Here is a 20,153-nt window from a genome sequence, read left to right on the forward strand (position 1 = left end):
GTAAGTGATAAGCCTTGTAAAGATTCATTGTAGATAGAGGAAATTTCAAACTTCATAACCAGTATTGAGAGTTTTATTTTGGGTAGGGTAGTCAAGTCGTATGGGTGTTTGGATTCAAACCCTAATGCCCGCAGTCTTCCTATAGGCGTCTCTAAGCAAGATATCTGACTGGTTCCCTACCTGCTCATACGTATTAACGTATTTAAAAAAAAAAATACCTTTGTATCTTTTTCGAGTCAAATGCTTTATCACTAAATTGTAAAAAGGGGACACAGCACTTCTAGTCGTCCTTTGTACATCAAGTCGAGTGTCAATATCATGTCTCAAGTAGCAAAAAAGGAAAGACATTTTGCTCAAGGAAGCCATTAATCAAGAAAGGCTCTCTGGGGACAGTTGTGCATCCTTAGTCCAACCTGCGACCCAGCAGGATCTCAACATCAGAGCATCTTTCCTTGACCGCCCGAATAGTCAACAACTCAGGGTTGACGGACAGAACATGAAGAGCTCCTGGGCCAGTGAGAACATACATGGCGGATATTATTCCAAACAGGTTCTTCTTATCTGATGCAACAGGAATTTGGCAGGAATGTTCAGGAAGCGACGGCCAGTCAAATCCCAAATACAAACCCAAGGTCTGCCTATCAAAGACTTCCTGTTTCAACAGGAACAGGAAGTCGCACCGCCGTGCATTGTTACATTCCAGGCGTTGTTACACCGCTGCTGGGAGCGTTTCAAACACAGCCTTAAACTGCTCAGGACTTTTAAATCTTCAGAACAACACAATATGGTGTTGGATTGTATATTGTATATATATGTATATATATATATATATACATGTATATATCAATTTACATTTAAACGTAGAGGTACTGGGATACCTCTTGAAGGCTTTTAGAGATCTCTTTGGTCTGAAGTCTAAGCAATCAATGTGTGGATGACTAACGTTAGGATGAGGGAAACCCCATCACTCATCAATTCTGCTCTCTCTGTATCTCTGTATCTCTCTCTCTCTCTCTCTGTATCTCTGTATCTCTCTCTCTCTCTCTCTCTCTGTATCTCTGTATCTCCCTCTCTCTCTCCTCTCTCTCCTCTCTCTCTCTCTCTCTCTCTCTCTCTCTCTCTCTCTCTCTCTCTCTCTCTCTCTCTCTCTGTATCTCCTGTATCTCCTCTCTCCTCTCTCTCTCTCTCTCTCTCTCTCTCTCTCTCTCTCTCTCTCTCTCCTCTCTCGTCTCTCTCTCCTCTCTCCCTCCCTCTCTCTCTCTCTCTCTCTCTCTCTCTCTCTCACTCTCTCTCTCTCTGTATCTCTGTATCTTCCCCTCTCTCTCTCTCTCTCTCTCTCTCTCTCTCTCCTCTCTCTCTCTCTCTCTCTCTCTCTCCTCTCTCTCTCTCTCTCTCTCTCTCCCTCTCCTCCCTCCTCCTCTCTCTCTCTCTCTCTCTCTCTCTCTCTCTCTCTCTCTCTCTCTCTCTCTCTCCTCTCTCTCTCTCTCTCCTCTCTCTCCTCCCTCCCTCCCTCCCTCCCTCCCTCCCTCCCTCCCTCCCTCCCCCCTCCCTCCCTCCTCCCTCCCTCTCCTCTCTCTCTCTCTGCAGTCCCGGCGGCGGTTGGCGAGGTGACGGTCAGCAACAACGGCCGCATGGACTTCCTGAGCGTGTCGTGGCGCCCGGGGCCGGGCGAGGTGGACGGCTACCTGGTGTCGCTGCGGGACCGGACAGGGCGGTCCCACACGCTGGCCGTGTCCAAGTCCAGCCCCAGTGCGTCTTCAACTCCCTGGTGTCCGGACGCCTCTACAACTCTCCATCACCGCCCGCTGCGGGGCCTACGAGAACCACACCGTGGTGCAGGAGCGCACGCGTCAGTACTCACTCACACTCACACACCCCTCTGTGTGGTTGTTAGGGAGTGTGCGTGTGTGTGTGTGTGGTGTGTGTGTGTGTGTGTGTGTGTGTGTGTGTGTGTGGGTGTGTGTGGTGTGTGTGGTGGTGGTGTGTGTGTGTGTGTGTGTGTACAGCGTCAAACAAACAACGAGTTCACTCTGCATCAACAATTGATTCGTACATTGGGTAAACCTAAATAAAAAACAGCAAAATAGAAATATTGTTGATTTGTCTATATTATAATGTTGATTTTGCTGATCAGACACACAATAGCAGCTTCTCCACCTCTAAACACCTCATCATAATGATGCTCTTATAAGGTGTAAGTGTTAGTGCTGTGTTGATAGGGCTTTGGGACCAAAACAAGCTAGAAAGCCACGGTCTAGAAAACCGACCATGATAGAAGTCTATTTAACTCTCTCCCTCCTCTCCCCGCTCGCCTCTCTCCTCTCCTCTCCCTCTCTCTCTCTCCTCTCTCTCCGCTCTCTCTCTCTCTCCTCCTCTCTCTCTCTCTCTCTCTCTCTCTCTCCCTCTCTCTCTCTCTCTTCACTCTCTCTCCCATCTCTCTCTCTCTCTCCTCGCTCTCTCGCTCTCTCTCTCTCCTCGCTCTCTGCCCTCTGCTCTCGACCTCTGACCTCCGACCTCTGCCCTCCCGCTGCAGAGCCGTCGGGCGTCCAGGACCCACCGCCTCCCACGACGCGCGGGACGACCACCTGAAGGTGTACTGGCGCCACGCGGCCGGAGACTCGACTCCTACCAGGTGGTCATCAAGCACAACACCTCTTCCACCAGAACCAGACGGTGTCAAGACGCGCAACGAGTGTGTGTTCACGGGCCGGTGCCCGCAGGCTGTACTCTGTGCTGGTCATCACCTGGAGCGGAGCCTACGCGACCGGCGTCCCTACGCACGGGCGCACCTGTGAGTCATCCCAGGCCAGTCTCTCCCAGATCCCCCCTGGGGTTCAGTTTCATATTTAAAAGGAGACAAAACTAGGGGATCGGTCACGGTCAGCTGTTATTAGTCCAAGAGAAGTCTGCTTTCATGTTTGGCGGGCAAAGCTGACAGTTCTTCTGTGGAAACAAGAGTTGATGTTGCAGGCTGCTATTTGTATGTAGCCGCTGCTAAAGACATTATCTCGGCCTAAAAAAGGTAGGTAGGGAATTTATTTTTTTAATTTTTTATTTTTTTAGCTCATAAAATAATTTGGGTCGCACATAAATTGACAGGGTCGGTTGGAAACCGTAACCAAATATTTATTTTTTTTAGGCCTTAGACATCATACCAATGAAAAGTGCTCACATTTTTTGGGAGGCACGTCCGCTCACTAAAACCCGACACAGAACCAAAACAGGTTCACGACTGGGTCGAAGCGTCTGTGTAGTCCATACTAAAGACATGGGCTCCCCTGAGACATCTTACTCAAGACATGACCTCCATTAAGACATCATACTAAAGACATGACCTCCACTGAGACATCATACTAAAGCCATGTGCTCCATTAAGACATCATACTAAAGACATGGGCTCCATTAAGACATCATACTAAAGACATGACCTCCATTTAGACATCATACTAAAGACATGACCTCCATTTAGACATCATACTAAAGACATGACCTCCATTAAGACATCATACTAAAGACATGACCTCCATTAAGACATCATACTAAAGACATGACCTCCATTAAGACATCATACTAAAGACATGTGCTCCCTTGAGACATCTTACTAAAGACATGACCTCCATTAAGACATCATACTAAAGACATGACCTCCATTAAGACATCATACTAAAGACATGACCTCCATTAAGACATCATACTAAAGACATGTGCTCCACTGAGACATCATACTAAAGACATGACCTCCATTAAGACATCATACTAAAGACATGACCTCCATTAAGACATCATACTAAAGACATGACCTCCATTAAGACATCATACTAAAGACATGACCTCCATTAAGGCATCATACTAAAGACATGACCTCCATTAAGACATCATACTAAAGACATGACCTCCATTAAGACATCATACTAAAGACATGACCTCCATTAAGACATCATACTAAAGACATGACCTCCATTAAGACATCATACTAAAGACATGACCTCCATTAAGACATCATACTAAAGACATGACCTCCATTAAGACATCATACTAAAGACATGACCTCCATTAAGACATCATACTAAAGACATGACCTCCATTAAGACATCATACTAAAGACATGACCTCCATTAAGACATCATACTAAAGACATGACCTCCATTAAGACATCATACTAAAGACATGACCTCCATTAAGACATCATACTAAAGACATGACCTCCATTAAGACATCATACTAAAGACATGACCTCCATTAAGACATCATACTAAAGACATGACCTCCATTAAGACATCATACTAAAGACATGACCTCCATTAAGACATCATACTAAGGACATGTGCTCCATTAAGACATCATACTAAGGACATGTGTCTCTGCTCCAGTCCCCGCTGCGGTGCGGTCGCTGACCCTGGCCGGGCGCGGCACCGACGACCTGCGGGTGGCGTGGGCGGCGGCGCCCGGCGACGTGGACCACTACGAGGTGCAGCTGCTGTTCAACGACCTGAAGGTGTTCCCGCCCGTCACGCTGGGCAGCGGCGCCGGGGAGTGCGTGCTGTCCTCCCTCACGCCGGGGCGCATGTACAAGGTCCTGGTGTCCACGTTCAGCGGGCCCAACCAGAGGGCCCAGTTCATCGAGGGACGCACAGGTCAGAGGTCGCGCCTTCACGGGGCTTGTTTGCCCTTTCACCTATCTGCACTTTTAACCCCCCTCTGATTTCTTACTTTAAATATTTATTCGTTTGTATTGTTACACTATGATTACACTATGATTATTGATGCTTACACTTGCCTTTTTTGACAGTATTTTTTTATGTTTTTATTATTGTTGTCATCATATCTTTTGTTAAGCACATTTAGTTGCACTTGTTCATGAAATGGGCTGTATAAATAAACGTACCTTACCTTACCTTACGGGGAGGGGGGGGGGGGGGGGGGGGGGTTTCCTGTTGACGTCCCAGTTTACGAGGTGGTGGGGATGTAGACGCTCGGCTCACGCGATAGAGCTGTGCTGCCCACACGGAACGGTTCAACACACAACACGGGCGCTGCAGCCGGGGGTCGGCTCATTGGTTTAGATTAGTTTTAATTGTAGGTTGTTGGTTCAAACCAATCCGGAGGTTAGACTGCAATGACCTGTGCTCCTCTGGAGAGGGAGTTTGCCTTTTGGATGGGTTTCACTATTAGGTTGCTATTTTTGAAGTCTGGGAAGAGTAGATATTGGATTTGATCAGCATGTTATTATGAGTGTTAAGCTGTCTAGACTCTAGTGATCTGTGAAAGCCTGTTGTTGAGGATACTGATCTAACAGAGAACTCATACAACAATTAAAAAGCTAGTTGTAGCTATACTTTAGATACCAACATGTACCTCAGCCAACAGCAGCATATGTCCGGGGCAGGGCGGTGAGAGCGCCCCCTGGCTCACAAACCACCTCCATTAAACACACAGAAGCCCCTTAAATGTAATAATGTGTTTTCATACGTACGGAATCTGTGCGACATGTTTACATTCTAAATGTTTACATTTTATTAAAGACATGTCTTCATTTTATTAAAGCAATTCTATACATTCCTTTTTTTTATGCAACATCAATAATTGTTGTAATTTTTCGTTGATGATGACGAGGAATTATTTCATTCCTTAAATTCCTTATTTAATTATCTAATTCCTCTATGGTGTGTGTGTGTGCGTGTGTGTGTGTGTGTGTGTGTGTGTGTGTGTGTGTGTGTGTGTGTGTGTGTGTGTGTGTGTGTGTGGGTGTGGGTGTGGGTGTGGGTGTGTGTGCGCGTGTGTTTGTGTGTGTGTGTGTGCGTGCGTGCCTCCTCTGGCGCCCTCCAGTGCCCAGCAAGGTGAAGAGCATCCACATCAGCAACAGCGGCGAGAGCAGCAGCCTGCGGGTGAGCTGGACGGCGGGCCAGGGGGAGGTGGACAGCTACGTGGTGTCCCTCCACAGGGAGGGCCGCCGGCTGGACGCCCGGCCCGTGCCCAAGCACCACAACGAGCTGCGCTTCGACTCGCTGCAGCCGGGCCAGCTGTACGACGTCACGGTGCAGTCCATCAGCGGGGAGCTGGTCAACAACAGCACCGCCAGCGCACGCACCGGTGAGAGGCCGATAGACCCGTACCCTCCGGCACAGGACTCAGATTAACGCCGCGTTCACGCTGTACACGTCCGTCGACGGATCTCATTCACTTTGCATGGGGGCGCTCGCGAAATGCATTGTGGGTCCGTCCGTCCATTTGACTCCGTGGCCTGCGTCAAGAAGTTGAGACATTTTTCTGTCAGCGCCGGATCCGTCGGCCAATCAGATTGCGGTTTTGCAAATTTGATTTGCGATTTGAATTCGCCTGGAGGAGAGCAATACATTTTTTTTGCTTGCTAAAGACATTATCTCCACTAAGACATCATGCTAAGGAAAAGTGCTCCACCAAAGGTCTATTATGGTTCCACTTTGACGCAACGCAAGGGGGTTTACGGACCCATTGAGTCCTTGCGGACCCAATACATTTTTTTCTGCTTCTGATACGGTTTTGCGGGAGGCAATCGCCAAGCTGGCTTTTCCCCCCTGGCGCGCTATTGGCTTGTTCAACACGATGACGACAGTGAAGCGACGGCAAGCAGCCAATCGCGTACAGAGTCACTTGAACTAGCCCATAGACCACGCCTCGTGTGCTGAAGAGAATGACAGCAGCCTCCCCAGACCAACGTGCAATCTACGATTGAGCTTGGTCTGGCAATAGCCAGGCTCACCATTTATACCACCCTGAAGTTGTTCATCCATTCGCTCCAATGGACCCCTGATGCCCCGCCCTTAACCCAGTGTGTGTGTGTGTGTGTGTGTGTGTGTGTGTGTGTGTGTGTGTGTGTGTGTGTGTGTCCCCGGTCCGTCTGTCCCAGTGCCCTCCATCGTGTCGGGGCTCCAGGTGGACACCCAGGAGACCATCAGCAGCCTGCAGGTCACCTGGCAACAGGCGCTGGGCGTTGCCGACGGTTACAGCCTGGAGGTCCTGGATGGGAGGGGAGAGCTGGTGACCAACTCCTCGGAGCCGTACGGACGCGGCCAGCATCGCTTCGACCGGCTCACCCCCGGCAGGAAGTACCGGGTGGTGGTCCGTACCACCAGCGGGGGGGTCAGCAGCCAGGGGGTCAGCGGCGAGGGCCGCACACGTAAGCACTTCCTGTTTCCTGTAAGCACATTCCGGTTCGCGAACCTTTTTTTCGTATGAGTCGATGAGTCCTAGGCTATCTCTTTGGGGGAGTTTAGGGTTAGGTTTAGGTTAAGGGTTAGGGTTAGGGTTAGGGTTAGGGTTAGGGTTAGGGCTAACCCTAACCCTAACCAATAGGAGGAGAGCCCTTCTAACCAATCAGAAGGGAATCAGAGGCGAAAAAGGCCGGACTTACCCCTACCATCCTACAAAAAAAGGATTTGCTTCCGGTTCCCCTAAACACTTTCTGGTTCCCGGTTGCTAATAATCCAAATGAGAATAAAATACTATGCCAGACGAAGAGTTCATTCTTTCATTAATATAATTATGGTGGTCACTCTCCAAAAAACTAAGCGTGATTATTTTTTAACAAAGTTTTTTTATCTATATCTATCACTACAAAGGAGCTTTTCTCTACTGAATAAAGAAAAAGTTCAGAACTTTCTTTGGCCTATTTCTGAAATCATGTTTCTTTGTAATCAGGTCCAGCCGCGGTCTCCGAGCTGTCCATTCAGTCCAACACCACAAGTAGCCTGTCGTTCCAGTGGTCTCCACCAGAGGGCGACTTTGAGACCTATGACATCTTCCTGTTCAACGGGGATGACCGGCTGCAGGAGCAGCTCAAGGGACAGTCTGCCATCCAGCAGTGCTCCTTCAAGGGCCTGGTGCCTGGAGCGCCTTACAAGATGGTGGTGTTGACACGGAGTGGGGAGCTGACCAACGACTCAGCCATCTGGGCCAGGACTGGTGAGGCTAAAATACACGGTTATTCCGGAACTATTATAGAGAGAGATCGAGGCTACTCCTGTGGACCGTAATGACACAGGGAAGAGATTGCAGTACCACGCTTGAGCATCGGGGGCAGTAGTGAGCTCGTCCAATCCTTCAATTTTGCCCAAATGAAATGATTAGATGGCTTACCTGTCTTTCTGCCTTCCTTCCTACCTACCTACCTACCTACCTACCTACCTACCTACCTACCTACCTACCTACCTACCTACCTACTTGGCTACATGCTTGCATTCTGCCCGTACTGCAAATGACCGGAGTCTCCCACAATGTCTGGCAGACCTATTGCTAAAGTCAGCGAGGTAGTCGTGTTTTGGGAGAGTGGCTAGGAATGAGATCTAAAGGGAGAGGTGGGCTTCGTTGGATACATTCTCAATCCAGCCTACTGGTTTCTCTAAACAGCCTAACTTAGATTTAACTGAATCGATCGAAAGTACAATATAATGTTGACGTCAATCAGTCGGTCAATGATCTATATTCAAATTGATCCACTTACAGTAAATTCCTATAAAGAATAATTAAATAATGATGCTCATGAACAATAGAAAAATAATTCCCAAAACAAAATACGGTTTAAGGCCCAATCCCATTTCTACCCCTTACCCCTTCCCCTTCCCCCTTCAAAACAAGGGGGAGGGGGTAGAAATGGGACTGGGCCTAACTCTGACATCAAGCGACGTTCCTTCCTGACATCATGCCTCTAGGCTGGGGCGCTCTTTAACAGCGTGGCGTCTTTCCCTTTCCCCCAGTCCCGGGGGCCGTGCTGTCCCTGCAGACCCACAGCACCAACCGCTCCGAGGAGCTCAGGGTGAGCTGGTCGCGGCCCCCGGGCGAGCTCAGCCGCTACCTGCTGTCCCTCTACGCCCCCGACGGAGCCCGGCAGGCCCAGCGGCCGCTGGGGGCCGGGGTCACCGAGCACGTCTTCCAGGGGCTGGTGCCGGGACGGCGGTACCAGGTGGTCGCGCTCACCTGTAGCGGGGAGCTGGTCAACAGCGCCAGCACCGCGGGCCGAACCGGTAAGAGCCACGCTATCGGGTGTGGCCTACAGGGGGCGGCGTCGCAACGGATCCCCGGTTGTTTATTTTCGAATGTAGAACATTTGAACGATGAGGATGATGATGAGGAGGATGATGATGATGATGATGATGATGATGGTGATGATTATTGTGATGATGGTGATGGTGATGATGATGATGATGATGAGGATGATGATTGTGATGATGGTGATGATTGTGATTATGATGATGATGATGATGATTGTGATGATGATGATAATGATGATTGTTTTGATGATGATTGTGATGAGGATGATGATGATGATGATGATTATTGTGATGATGGTGATGATTGTGATTATGATGAAGATGATGATGATTGTGATGATGATGATGGTGATGATTGTGATGATGATGATGATGATGATGATTGTGATGATGATGATAATGATGATTGTTTTGATGATGACGATTGTGATGAGGATGATGATGATAATGATGATTGTGATGATGATGATAAGATGCGCCGTCACACGCGTTAGCCCAGGTCCCACTGTAACGCACTATACAAGGTTTACGCCGTTTCCACTCTGCTCACCCCGTCTTCTCCCCCGCTCGCCGTACCCCCAGCCCCGCGACCCCCGACCTCCCTGTTCCTCGGCGTCACCAACACCTCGGTGGAGGTCACGTGGAGCGGGCCCGTGGACTCGGACTACGACGACTATGACCTGCAGTGGGTCCCCAAGGTGCAGCTGTCCGTGGTCAACCCCTACCTCGCCCGCACCTCTGGCAGCCGGCTCCTGCAGGGCTTCTACCCCGGGAGGCTCTACACCCTCAGCCTGCGCACGGTTAGCGGGGCCACCGAGGCCGGCGCCCGGCCCGCCTACAGCGCCACCGTCTACAAGAGCATCCGCACCAGTAGGTGGACCCTCCCGCTGTCCAGGGCGACCTACAACTATTCATTCACACGATTTTTCTTACACTTTTTTTTAGACCATGCATTCGGGTCTTGTACCTTTGATGCCCGTACCTTTGATACCCGTAGCTGCAGGCTCTGGAGAACTGATTTCCCGCGAGAGACATACAGTGCTGTTAGTGTTTCTGGCTGTAGTCGGCTGATTCCCGTTTGGGGCACTTATGAAAATTTGTTTTTGGAGCAAAATCCTCTCTTTGCAGTGACCTACCGATCCTGTGTTTCTAGGTGTGTTCACACTGTGGCTAAATCTGTGGTCATGTAACCATAGCGACATAGCTCCCTGTGCATAGGTTCTCTCCCCATCAGCACCTCCTGGATTTAAGAGTCCTGATCCATCTCCTCTCACTCCTCCTCCTCCACCTCCTCCTCCTCCCCCACCTCCTCCTCCTCCTCCCCCACCTCCTCCTCCGCCTCCCCTCCTTCTCCCCCTCACCCTCCTCACCCTCCTCCCCCTCCTCCTCCCCCCCCACATCGTCCTCCTCCCCCTCACCCTCCTCCTCCTCCTCCCCCACCTCCTCCTCCTCCTCCTCCTCCCCCCCTTCTCCACACCCTCCTCCTCCTCCCCCCCCCTCCTCCACCTCCTCCTCCTCCAGAGCCCGGCCGGGTCCACGGCCTGCACTGCCGCCCCCAGAGCTCCACCTCCATCTCCTGCTCCTGGGGCGCGCCCCGGGCCGAGTACGACTCCTACACCGTGGAGTGCCTCCACCAGGGCTCCCGCACCCTGGTGTACTCGCGCCGCACCGGCCGCGACTCCACCGTCTACCTCATCAGCCAGCTGGAGCCCCACAAGCGCTACACCGTGTCCGTCAAGGTCATCTCGGACACCATGGTGAGCGAGGCGGCGCGGGACAGCGTGGTGACCATGATCGACCGTGAGTAGCCAACGGGCGTGCCGCCGCGTCGCAGGTGGATGCACCTGTGTGTCGCGTGAGAATGAACCTGACCATCACTCAAATCAACCCTGCATGTCACGTGTGAATGAACCTGAAAATCGCTTTGAGTCAAACCTGCAGGAATGGTCGGAATAAACAGATATACATCGTGATGAATCGATCCATCACGTGAATAATTAACAATTATTTCCCGAGGTGATATATACCGGTACTAAATGTGAACACTCCGAAAATAAACAAGATAACCCTTTTTGCCGGGCCTTATTTGCTTTTATCAGCGTGACGAGACGACCGTCACTCGCCCTCCCCATTAGAAAACAATATCCTGAGTTTGCGATCTTAATCTCTGGATATCGCCCGATATCCCGAGATAGCGAACCAATCGAATTGCGTCATCTTAGGAGGTTCACGTACTAATACTGCATATCCCATGTGAATAAACCTTTATATTACATGTGAATAAAACCATACGTCACATTTGAATCAGCCTGTATAGCACATGTGAATACTGTGTACAACACATGTGAAATCACATGTGATAAAGTGTGAACAAACTATTCTTCCTATGGAACATGTTCAAGTGATTTAAACAGCAAATTGACCTCCCCCCTCCCCCCCTCCCCCCCTCCACCCCTCCCCCCAGGCCCTCCCGTGCCCCCTCCCAGCGTCCGAGTGAGCGACCGGGTGGCGGTGGTCTCCAAGTCCTCCATCGTCTTCAGCTTCAACTGCAGCTGGTTCAGCGACATCAACGGAGCCGTGCGCAACTTCACCGTGGTGGTGACCGAGTCTGAGGGTACATGCCCCCCCCCCGGGATATAGCGGCGCTGCATAGATAGACACCACGTTCATCCTTGTACATATGAACTCACACTCACACACATTCCCTAGCACGCACAAGCACAAAGATGCAGCAAAAGCATTTGTGTCGCAATATGATAAATATAGAGGGTCAGGATAACACTGTGCTGACAACATGGAGGTTAGATATTGATAAAGACATGCTGTTGAAAGGATGCGCCATCGACTGCACACTACTGCTGGGTTACAGGATACTGGAAGCATATGATTACAATGTTTAGTCACATTTATTTGGACAAAAGTGACCTAATCTTACAAAGAAATGGACACCTGACCTACACCTGACCTACTCCTCATCGCCCCCCCCCCCCCCCCCCCCTCAAAATACCATTTCAGTCAACAGCCCTACAGAGGCCTTTGTATGATTAAACAGGCTGTGATAAAGGATCATTCATAAGTCACCGATTATGTCATGTTTGGAAAAGGTGACTAATGACTTTGACCTGATGAACTTTGATATATTTAGATAATTGACCGTTGCTAAGCATATATTGACCACTTTCAAGGAAATTTGATCAACCCCAGCGTGTTTGGTTGCTAAGTGACGTCAACGTCTTTGGCGAACTATTTATCCACTGATCAACGCTGCGAAGGGTAACAAATAAATTGTAAAAAAAAAAAGAGGTTATTTTTTAGTTTTGGCAAGTAGCCGTGTAATAAGCGGGAGAATGTGTAGAACGCTGGTCATTACGCCGGTCATTATCTTCAGGGTGAAGCAAGACAGCTCCGGTTGGTGTCCGGGTCCTGTTCGCCCTGTCTGGGCTTTATTTTCCCGATAATGACCGGCTGTTCTCTACATTGTCCCTTACGTAATTCTCCCCGGTGCTGTGTCCCCAACGCAGACAGCGAGATGCTCCAGCCCGACCAGCAGCACCCCCTCCCCTCCTACCTGGAGTACAAAACCAACAGCTCGGTCAAGTCCTACCAGACGGCCTACTTCCCCAGCAACTGTGCCGAGGGCCCGGACGTGGCCCCCCAGAGCTTCGACATCAGCCTGGGAACGGGCATGGACACACTGGGAGGGGACTGCGACGCCACGGACGGAGAGCCGGTAGACCCCGACCTGGAGGGGGAGACCGGGCCCTTCTGCGACGGACCCCTCAAACCTCAAACCGCCTACAGGTAACGGGAGGGGTCAGGGGGGGGGGGGAAAGGCTCGCGGTGGGGGGGGGGGGGGGGGGGGGCGATGAACTCCACGACTCAGAGTCGACTTGAAGCAGCGCGAGGCTCACGGTGGCCCCGCCGGTTCGTTGTGTGTGTTCCAGGCTGAGCGTGCGGGCCTACACCCAGCTGCTGGACGACCACCAGAATGCCGGCGCCTCGCCGCTCTTCACCGACACCTACCTGTCACTGCCCGTCGTCACCGAGGCCGGTAAGAGAGTCCTCTCTGAAAGCCGGGCCGTGGTGAACAAGATCGTCGTTTGTTATCCACACAGTCGAATCACGACAAAATCGATATCGTGTCGTGGGTGCCCACAGATATTTGAGACGGGACAAAGGCCACTATATTTGAAGGTCTTTATGACAAACAAAAGCCTTATGAGACCTTGATGTGGGTTCTTGGTGTGGTTGTGTGAACGCCCTGTGTCTCATTGCCCTGCAGAGCCTGGGAGCGGGGTGATGGAGGGCATCAGCGCCGGCCTGTTCCTCATCTCCATGATGATCGGCGTGACCGCTCTGCTCGTCTGCAGACAGAAGGCCCGCAAAGTGTGAGTGCTTTGTACTCTGTCTCCCGCTCGTCGCCTCTCGCTCTTACTCTTTCTGCCCTTCTGTCTGTCTCTCGAATATACTCGCCAATGTACGTAGAACTGTGTGCTCCGATGAATAATATCGATTTTCTTTCCGCACTGTGAGATCTGTATTGTGATGTGGGGCCTTGTTGGCTTCCCGCCAGCTATGTCTCTGAACTGACAGATGCTCTGTGTGTGCAGGAGTGTGGAAGAGACACCAGTCGTCAGGATGAGCATGAGGAGAGAGAGATCACCCAGCTCTGGAGTGTACATGGGAGTCCGAGGGTAACACACCAGCACCTCTTTATCTCCACTTACGCTCCGCACTTGTGGTCCCATGAAGATATGACTAAGATGTGTGGATATTTGCTCATGCTAGCCGCACACAATTATATACAACACACCAGTACTAGGATACGTGCTATCGCTGGATTTAGTAAAGGGACAGTACACTCCATGTTGCGTCACACCATGGAGGCACACCTGTTTTTGTCCCTTAGCCAAGGCATTCCCAGCTCATTGTGTATGTCTGATTCTAATGGGATGATAATTAGACCTCCCTGAGAGGGGAAAGACAAGGTGTGCCGTGGAATGCGGTGACGCCATTTGGCCAGATGTGGCTTAGTAACGGCGTAGTTTAAATGAGGTCACAGATTCGCTGAGGTCACGATGTTTCTTAAGCCATTCAGCTTGAAGGTTGGACTCTATTAATTGGGCCGATCCTGTCATCTTCTCAGCCCTAACATTTGTCCCTTCCATTTCAGGAACCGCCGCATTTCAAGGTTAGTTCTGTGTTTAACTACGTTCCCGATGTGCTTTGCATGTTGTTTTTGTCAGGGTTAGGATCTTATGTATAAGTTTCCTTGAAAACCTTTGTAACATTTATTTATTTTATTTTAACACTTAACTGAGTTGAATTGAAACCCAGTTCTGCTTTCTCATGCTTTGTGTACTTCTCCTTATGACGTGAATGTTTATTCCTCCGTTTCCTCTCCAACCCAGCCCCATCAAGATCATGAACTTTGACGGCCACTTCTCCAAACTGCAGGCTGACTCCAACTACTTTCTGTCCGAGGAGTTTGAGGTAAGGGTCTTTAAGATGATAATTCCTAGACTTCTACTTCACTGAAATGTCTCTCGAGGCTCATGGTCATTGTCTCAATCTCTTCTCTTCAGGATCTGAAGGAGGTGGGTCGGAACCAGCCACTGGATACTGCTCTGCTCCCGGAGAACCGCGGGAAGAACCGATACAACAACATTCTCCCCTGTGAGTCGCTGCATAGCCAGCAGTAAAGAGCCACAACTAAACTGATAATAACTGGCAAGGATTAATACCAACTAGAATTAACTCTTCAAAAAATTTCTTTCAACCGTACAGTGACTACAAAGCTCTATTTCATATTTGCAGTTTTAGTAGGAACGCAATTATCATTGAAAAGAGTACAGGTGCAAAACAAATAAAAAGCAGTTAGCAACTAACCAGAAAGGAAAATGTAGTTTTATTTACAGGAAATGTAAGTGCTACAGCATTTTGCAGCAAAGTAATTCTATATCTTCCATTTTGTACAGTGATGGACATTGGAGAGTTGCGTTATGCAAAAGAGAGTGCAAAGGGCGTAGGATGTTGTTTCTCAACCCCTCCTATTTATTTGATGTCCAGATGACTCAACGCGGGTGAAGCTGGCCTGTGTAGACGATGACCCCTGCTCCGATTACATCAACGCCAGCTATATTCCTGTACGATCCCTCACACACACAGTGATTTCACTCGGGCGTTCTGACCTTGGGTGGTTTTTGTGGTTGTTTTACAAATGCAGATTACGTCAGACAAAAGTGAGGTATTAGGCTGACGTCACTTTCTGAATTTACTCATGCATTGATTCTTGGATTTGATTGATCCTGCAACCAGGAAAATCTTTATCCAACAGTCGGCCATTTCGTACTGTTTGTTTTATGTAAACTCATCTGAAAACGTATCTATTCAGCCTTTAAGTCAGTTGCATTCTTGGGACTAGAATGACCCCACTGTTTTTCTCTTGTAAACTGTTTTATTATGTTGTTGTTGTTGTTTGTTTGCTCTTATGAATGTTTGATTCAGGAAGGTGACCTTGAGTGTCAAGAAAGTCACCCATAAATAAAATGCATTATTATTATTATTATGATTATTATTATGTAAACGAAGTAAGAGAGAACATTATTTTATTAACATCTGATTACTTGGATTAATTTTTACTGTTGGCTTTCCAGAGCCGTGTTCCAGTGTTCGCCCTTTAAGACTCGTGTGAATGTTGTTCCAGGGAAACAACTTCCGCAGGGAGTACATCGCCACGCAGGGCCCTCTTCCGGGGACTAAGGACGACTTCTGGAAGATGGTCTGGGAGCAGAACGTCCATAACGTCGTCATGGTCACACAGTGTGTGGAGAAAGGCAGGGTGGGTCCAGAGAAGATTGGCGACTATAGGAACAAGAGGTTCCATGTGATTCGCGTAATCACTTCTCGCGATGATCATTTAAGAGAAATGTATGCATAGAATGATAATCGGTTGAAGAACTGCTTGACTATGTTGCATTGACTCAAGGTAAAGCAGGTAGCTAGGAGGGTAGCAACATGTTATGCAACATGTTGTACAACATGGGGTCAGCATCCGGCAGCTGGGGACTTATAGAAATAATGTGTTATCACGTGTGTTTCTGTCCGGGACGTTAAGGTGACTAACCTGGGCATGCATGTCTTCATGAACAGGTCAAGTGTGATCACTACTGGCCCTTCGACCACGAGCCCCTGTACTACGGGGACCTGATAGTCCAGATGCTGTCCGAGTCCGTCCTGCCCGAGTGGACCATACGGGAGTTCAAGATCTGCAGTGTAAGTTACAATACTACTGCATTATGGGTTACTACTGTTGTATGGGTTCGATTACTACTGTAGTATGGCTTACAATACTACTGTTTTATGAGTTACCTACTGTTGCATGGGTTAGGATACTATTATAGTATGGGTTACAATACGATTGGAGTATGGGATGGAATACTACTTCAGTATGAGATACAATACTACTGTGGAATGAGTTACAATACGAGTGTAGTTTGAGTTAAAATACTAGGAACAGATAGGTAAGAATACTACAGTTCAGTGTAAACTAATCCAATACTACAGCAGTCAGTCAACGACTTCCTTATGATTAATTCACCTCTGGTAAATAATCTTGCAACCAATTGTCAATTCCCAATTCGCAAGAGTAGAAAGAAAACGATTTTGGTTTATTCTTTGGGCCAACCAACATGCAGTATTTCTGAGTGCGATGGTTTAGGATGATTTGAAGTGAAACGTAAAGCAATATAACAAAAACCGTGGTAGCATAAACACAGTATAAAACAGCGTGAAACTTGTAACGAGTGTCCCGTGGGCGTGTGTGTCCCCAGGAGGACCAGCTGACCTACTCCAGGCTGGTGCGTCAGTTCCACTACACCGTGTGGCCCGACCACGGCGTGCCCGAGACCACCCAGTCCCTGATCCAGTTCGTCCGCACGGTCCGGGACTACATCAACAGGAGCCCTGGGTCCGGGCCCACCGCGGCCCACTGCAGGTACAGAACCCCCCCCCCCACCACCATGCCCGCTCACGACACGACTACAAGACGTATATAGATAGATATTTATTTGTCCTTGCGGAAAATTGATCTGCGCCATACAGTACATCGGATACACTCATGGACAGAAAGGGACAATACAGAAGACAGCTAGACAAGACAGATAGAAATCCTCACCCCCCCCCCCCCCCCCACCCCCCCACAACACAACACCAGGACAAAAGACGTAGAGCCCTCTACACATCATAAATAGGATGGTAAAGTGCATTTGTGCATGCTCGTAACAGTCCAGAGAGAGGGAAAGTGCATGGCGCTATTCAAAGTGCTCTCCTGCAGGTAAGTTCTTGTTCAGCAGTGCAATGCCAGTCGGAATCACTGATGAACAGTATGAACCTTTGTCTTGATGCCTACTTTTTGTGTCTCCTCTCGCTCCCACCCCCACCCCCACCCCCCCACCAGCGCCGGCGTGGGGCGCACCGGAACCTTCATCGTCCTGGACCGCGTTCTGCAGCAGCTCGACACCAAGGACGCGCTGGACATCTACGGCGCCGTGTTCGACCTGCGCCTGCACCGATCCCACATGGTCCAGACCGAGGTACGAACTCTGTGTGTGTGTGTGTGTGTGTGTGTGTTTGTCTGTGTGTTTGTATGTGTGTGTGTGTGTGTGTGTGCGTGTGTGTGTGCGTGGTTGTGTTTGTGTGTGTGTTTGTGTGTGTGGTTGTGTGTGTGTTTGTGCGTGTGGTTAGGGTGTGACTTGTGACTAGTGTGACTAGTGACTTGACTTGGTTGTGTGTCTGTGTGTGTTTCTGTGTGTTTATATGGTTGTGGTTGTCTGTGTGTTTATATGGTTGTGTGTGTGTATGTGTGTGCGTTTGAGTGTCTGTATGTGTATGCACGTGTGTGTGTGTGTGTGTGTGTGTGTGTGTGTGTGTGTGTGTGTGTGTGTGTGTGTGTGTGTGTGTGTGTGACGTGTGTGTGTGTGTGTGTGTGTGTGTGTGTGTGTGTGTGTGTGTGTGTGTGTGTGTGTGTGTGTGTGTGACGTGTGTGTGTGTGTGTGTGTGTGTGTGTGTGTGTGTGTGTGTGTATGACTCTACTTAAGCTAGCTACATATAGATGGAATGCCTTACACTAACACTGTGTTAATATAAACTGGCTGATTATTTTTGTGATAGTACAAATGAAGTGGATGTGGTTCGAGCGAACAGGGTTTTACAGGACGGACCTGGCACTGGATCATGGATGTACGTCAACAAGATTGCATGAGAACATTTTTCAAAATGATAGAAATTAAATAAAACCATTGGTCTTCCCCCTCATATCATACCAGAACCAACTTTGACAAACAATTGTACAACATTGTTTCCAATCCTTTGGGGGGAAGCGCTCCGGTTTGAAAAAGCGGTTTGAAAAAGCGGTTTGAAAAGGCGGTTTGAAAAACGTTGGTAGAATGATGATGCGCTAAAGCTCACTCACTCAACCCTTTTGCCGTCTAAGTCTTTGCATCTCTGTTATGAATCATGTGGAGACTGAGTCTGTTTTATTCCTGAGGAAAAGCGTTGGTGTCTGGGCCACTTTGTGGACAGTGTGGTCATCTCTGCTTTCCGTCCCTCCAGTGCCAGTACGCCTACCTCCACCAGTGCGTGCGTGACGTGCTGAGGGCCAGGAAGCTTCGCAGGGAACAAGAGAACCTCCTGTACCCCATCTATGAGAATGTCCACCATGACACTCAAAGAGGTAACCCTCCACAACCACGTCTAGAACTGTGTTCAGGGGAGACTAGAAATGCTCAATTGTGTTCTGCAGTTAAAGAACTATTAAACAGGTTTTTAGAACCGATGCAAATTTAGTATTATTTTATTATTTACTAATAATTTATATATTTTTATTATTACCCACAGATATGGTGTTCACCAGGCGTTAAAGATTGTATTGGTGATGGAGCAAGAAAAAAGAGATTGACTGTACAGTTATATTTGTAGCACTACTGTAATACATCACAATTATATTTTTTTATTCAATATTTTATGTGTTTATGACAAAATATCATAGAGGAAAGTATATGACCATTAACTTATAGCAACAATATAACTTTAAACTGAATTGTGTATACATTATGTTGGTGTTTGTATATATTTTGCAATATTTCGACAATCTTCGGATTTTATGATAGTAATAAGCTAAAAATAAATTTGCACATAATGACTACAGCACAAAACCAAAGTATGAACATTTGATTTTCGGAGAACGGCTGTTGGCTCAACTAGAGTCTTGTACTGTAAAGGTTTTCTGTGTCACTAGCCACTCACAGAGAGTGATTCATCATGAGTAAAAGTGAAGTCAGCAGATTATTTTCCCCCAACAGCATTTAAATCACGGTGCCTTTAACTAATGACTTGGTTGCTCAAGTCACTTTGTGAAGCCAAGTTAAAAAAGTTTTTAAAATACTGTCCAAAATGTACTGTTTAATTTATGTATCGATTGATGTGAATCTAACTTTTCTTAATCTAATCTATCTAGTATGCTGTATCTTTCCTACTGCACATTTTACATTAACTCAAATGTATAAGGTGCAATTTGTAGCATACATAAAATGTATTCCATTTTTTACATTCACAAAATTAAGAAGGTTATGGTCCATTGCCTGATATATTACACTAAATCAGGATTATGCATTTTTTTTTAAAGACTCATGCTTTTCCCCCTCAGTTATTTAAATAAGAAAGTGTTCAATGTATGGAGAGGAAATATTTTTAAGCAATCAAAATAATTGATAAATCGAAAACTATTTTAAATCAGATTTAAGCATATTCCACACTCAATGGTATATTCTTGCTCAAACACGAATTGTAACATGACATGTAACAGTCACTGTCAAGGAATGCTGAAAGGAACTCACTATATTTGCGGCCGATGCCCAAGAATGCCAGCTTGGATATAGTTACTACTTTTCACATATAATGATCGTATGTATATGGCATATCGTGACGCATATTCTGTGGGTGTTTAAATAAAACGAGTAATTATGTTTTTAACATCGCATGACTGGCATACCATTATTTTCTATTACTCATTCATTATGTCCTCTTGGGAGAGGCCCTGGGTGTCCCAAACCACACACTGGCGCCTGC

The 20,153-nt window shown here is 48.1% G+C and overlaps 1 protein-coding gene across 1 annotated transcript; it reads left to right on the plus strand.

The window, feature by feature from the left end:
* Positions 1–1,574: 1,574 nt before the first annotated feature.
* On the plus strand, positions 1,575–20,057 carry LOC132464047 (receptor-type tyrosine-protein phosphatase beta-like; the record flags this gene model as incomplete). Its single annotated transcript, XM_060060213.1, is given in 29 exon segments — positions 1,575–1,746; positions 1,749–1,787; positions 1,790–1,849; positions 2,534–2,545; positions 2,548–2,616; positions 2,619–2,648; positions 2,651–2,791; positions 4,371–4,634; positions 5,827–6,090; positions 6,887–7,156; positions 7,678–7,941; positions 8,733–8,999; positions 9,609–9,896; positions 10,548–10,826; positions 11,491–11,640; positions 12,548–12,827; positions 12,971–13,077; positions 13,309–13,414; positions 13,637–13,720; positions 14,200–14,217; positions 14,438–14,519; positions 14,612–14,702; positions 15,096–15,172; positions 15,733–15,867; positions 16,179–16,301; positions 16,859–17,022; positions 17,485–17,620; positions 18,639–18,759; positions 18,924–20,057. Coding segments are annotated over 29 exon segments (4,116 nt in total), but the record flags the coding sequence as incomplete, so codon positions are not given.
* Between the last annotated feature and the right edge of the window lie 96 nt (positions 20,058–20,153).

The sequence above is a fragment of the Gadus macrocephalus genome, chromosome 9, assembly GCF_031168955.1.
Source record: "Gadus macrocephalus chromosome 9, ASM3116895v1".
NCBI classification, from domain to species: domain Eukaryota; kingdom Metazoa; phylum Chordata; class Actinopteri; order Gadiformes; family Gadidae; genus Gadus; species Gadus macrocephalus.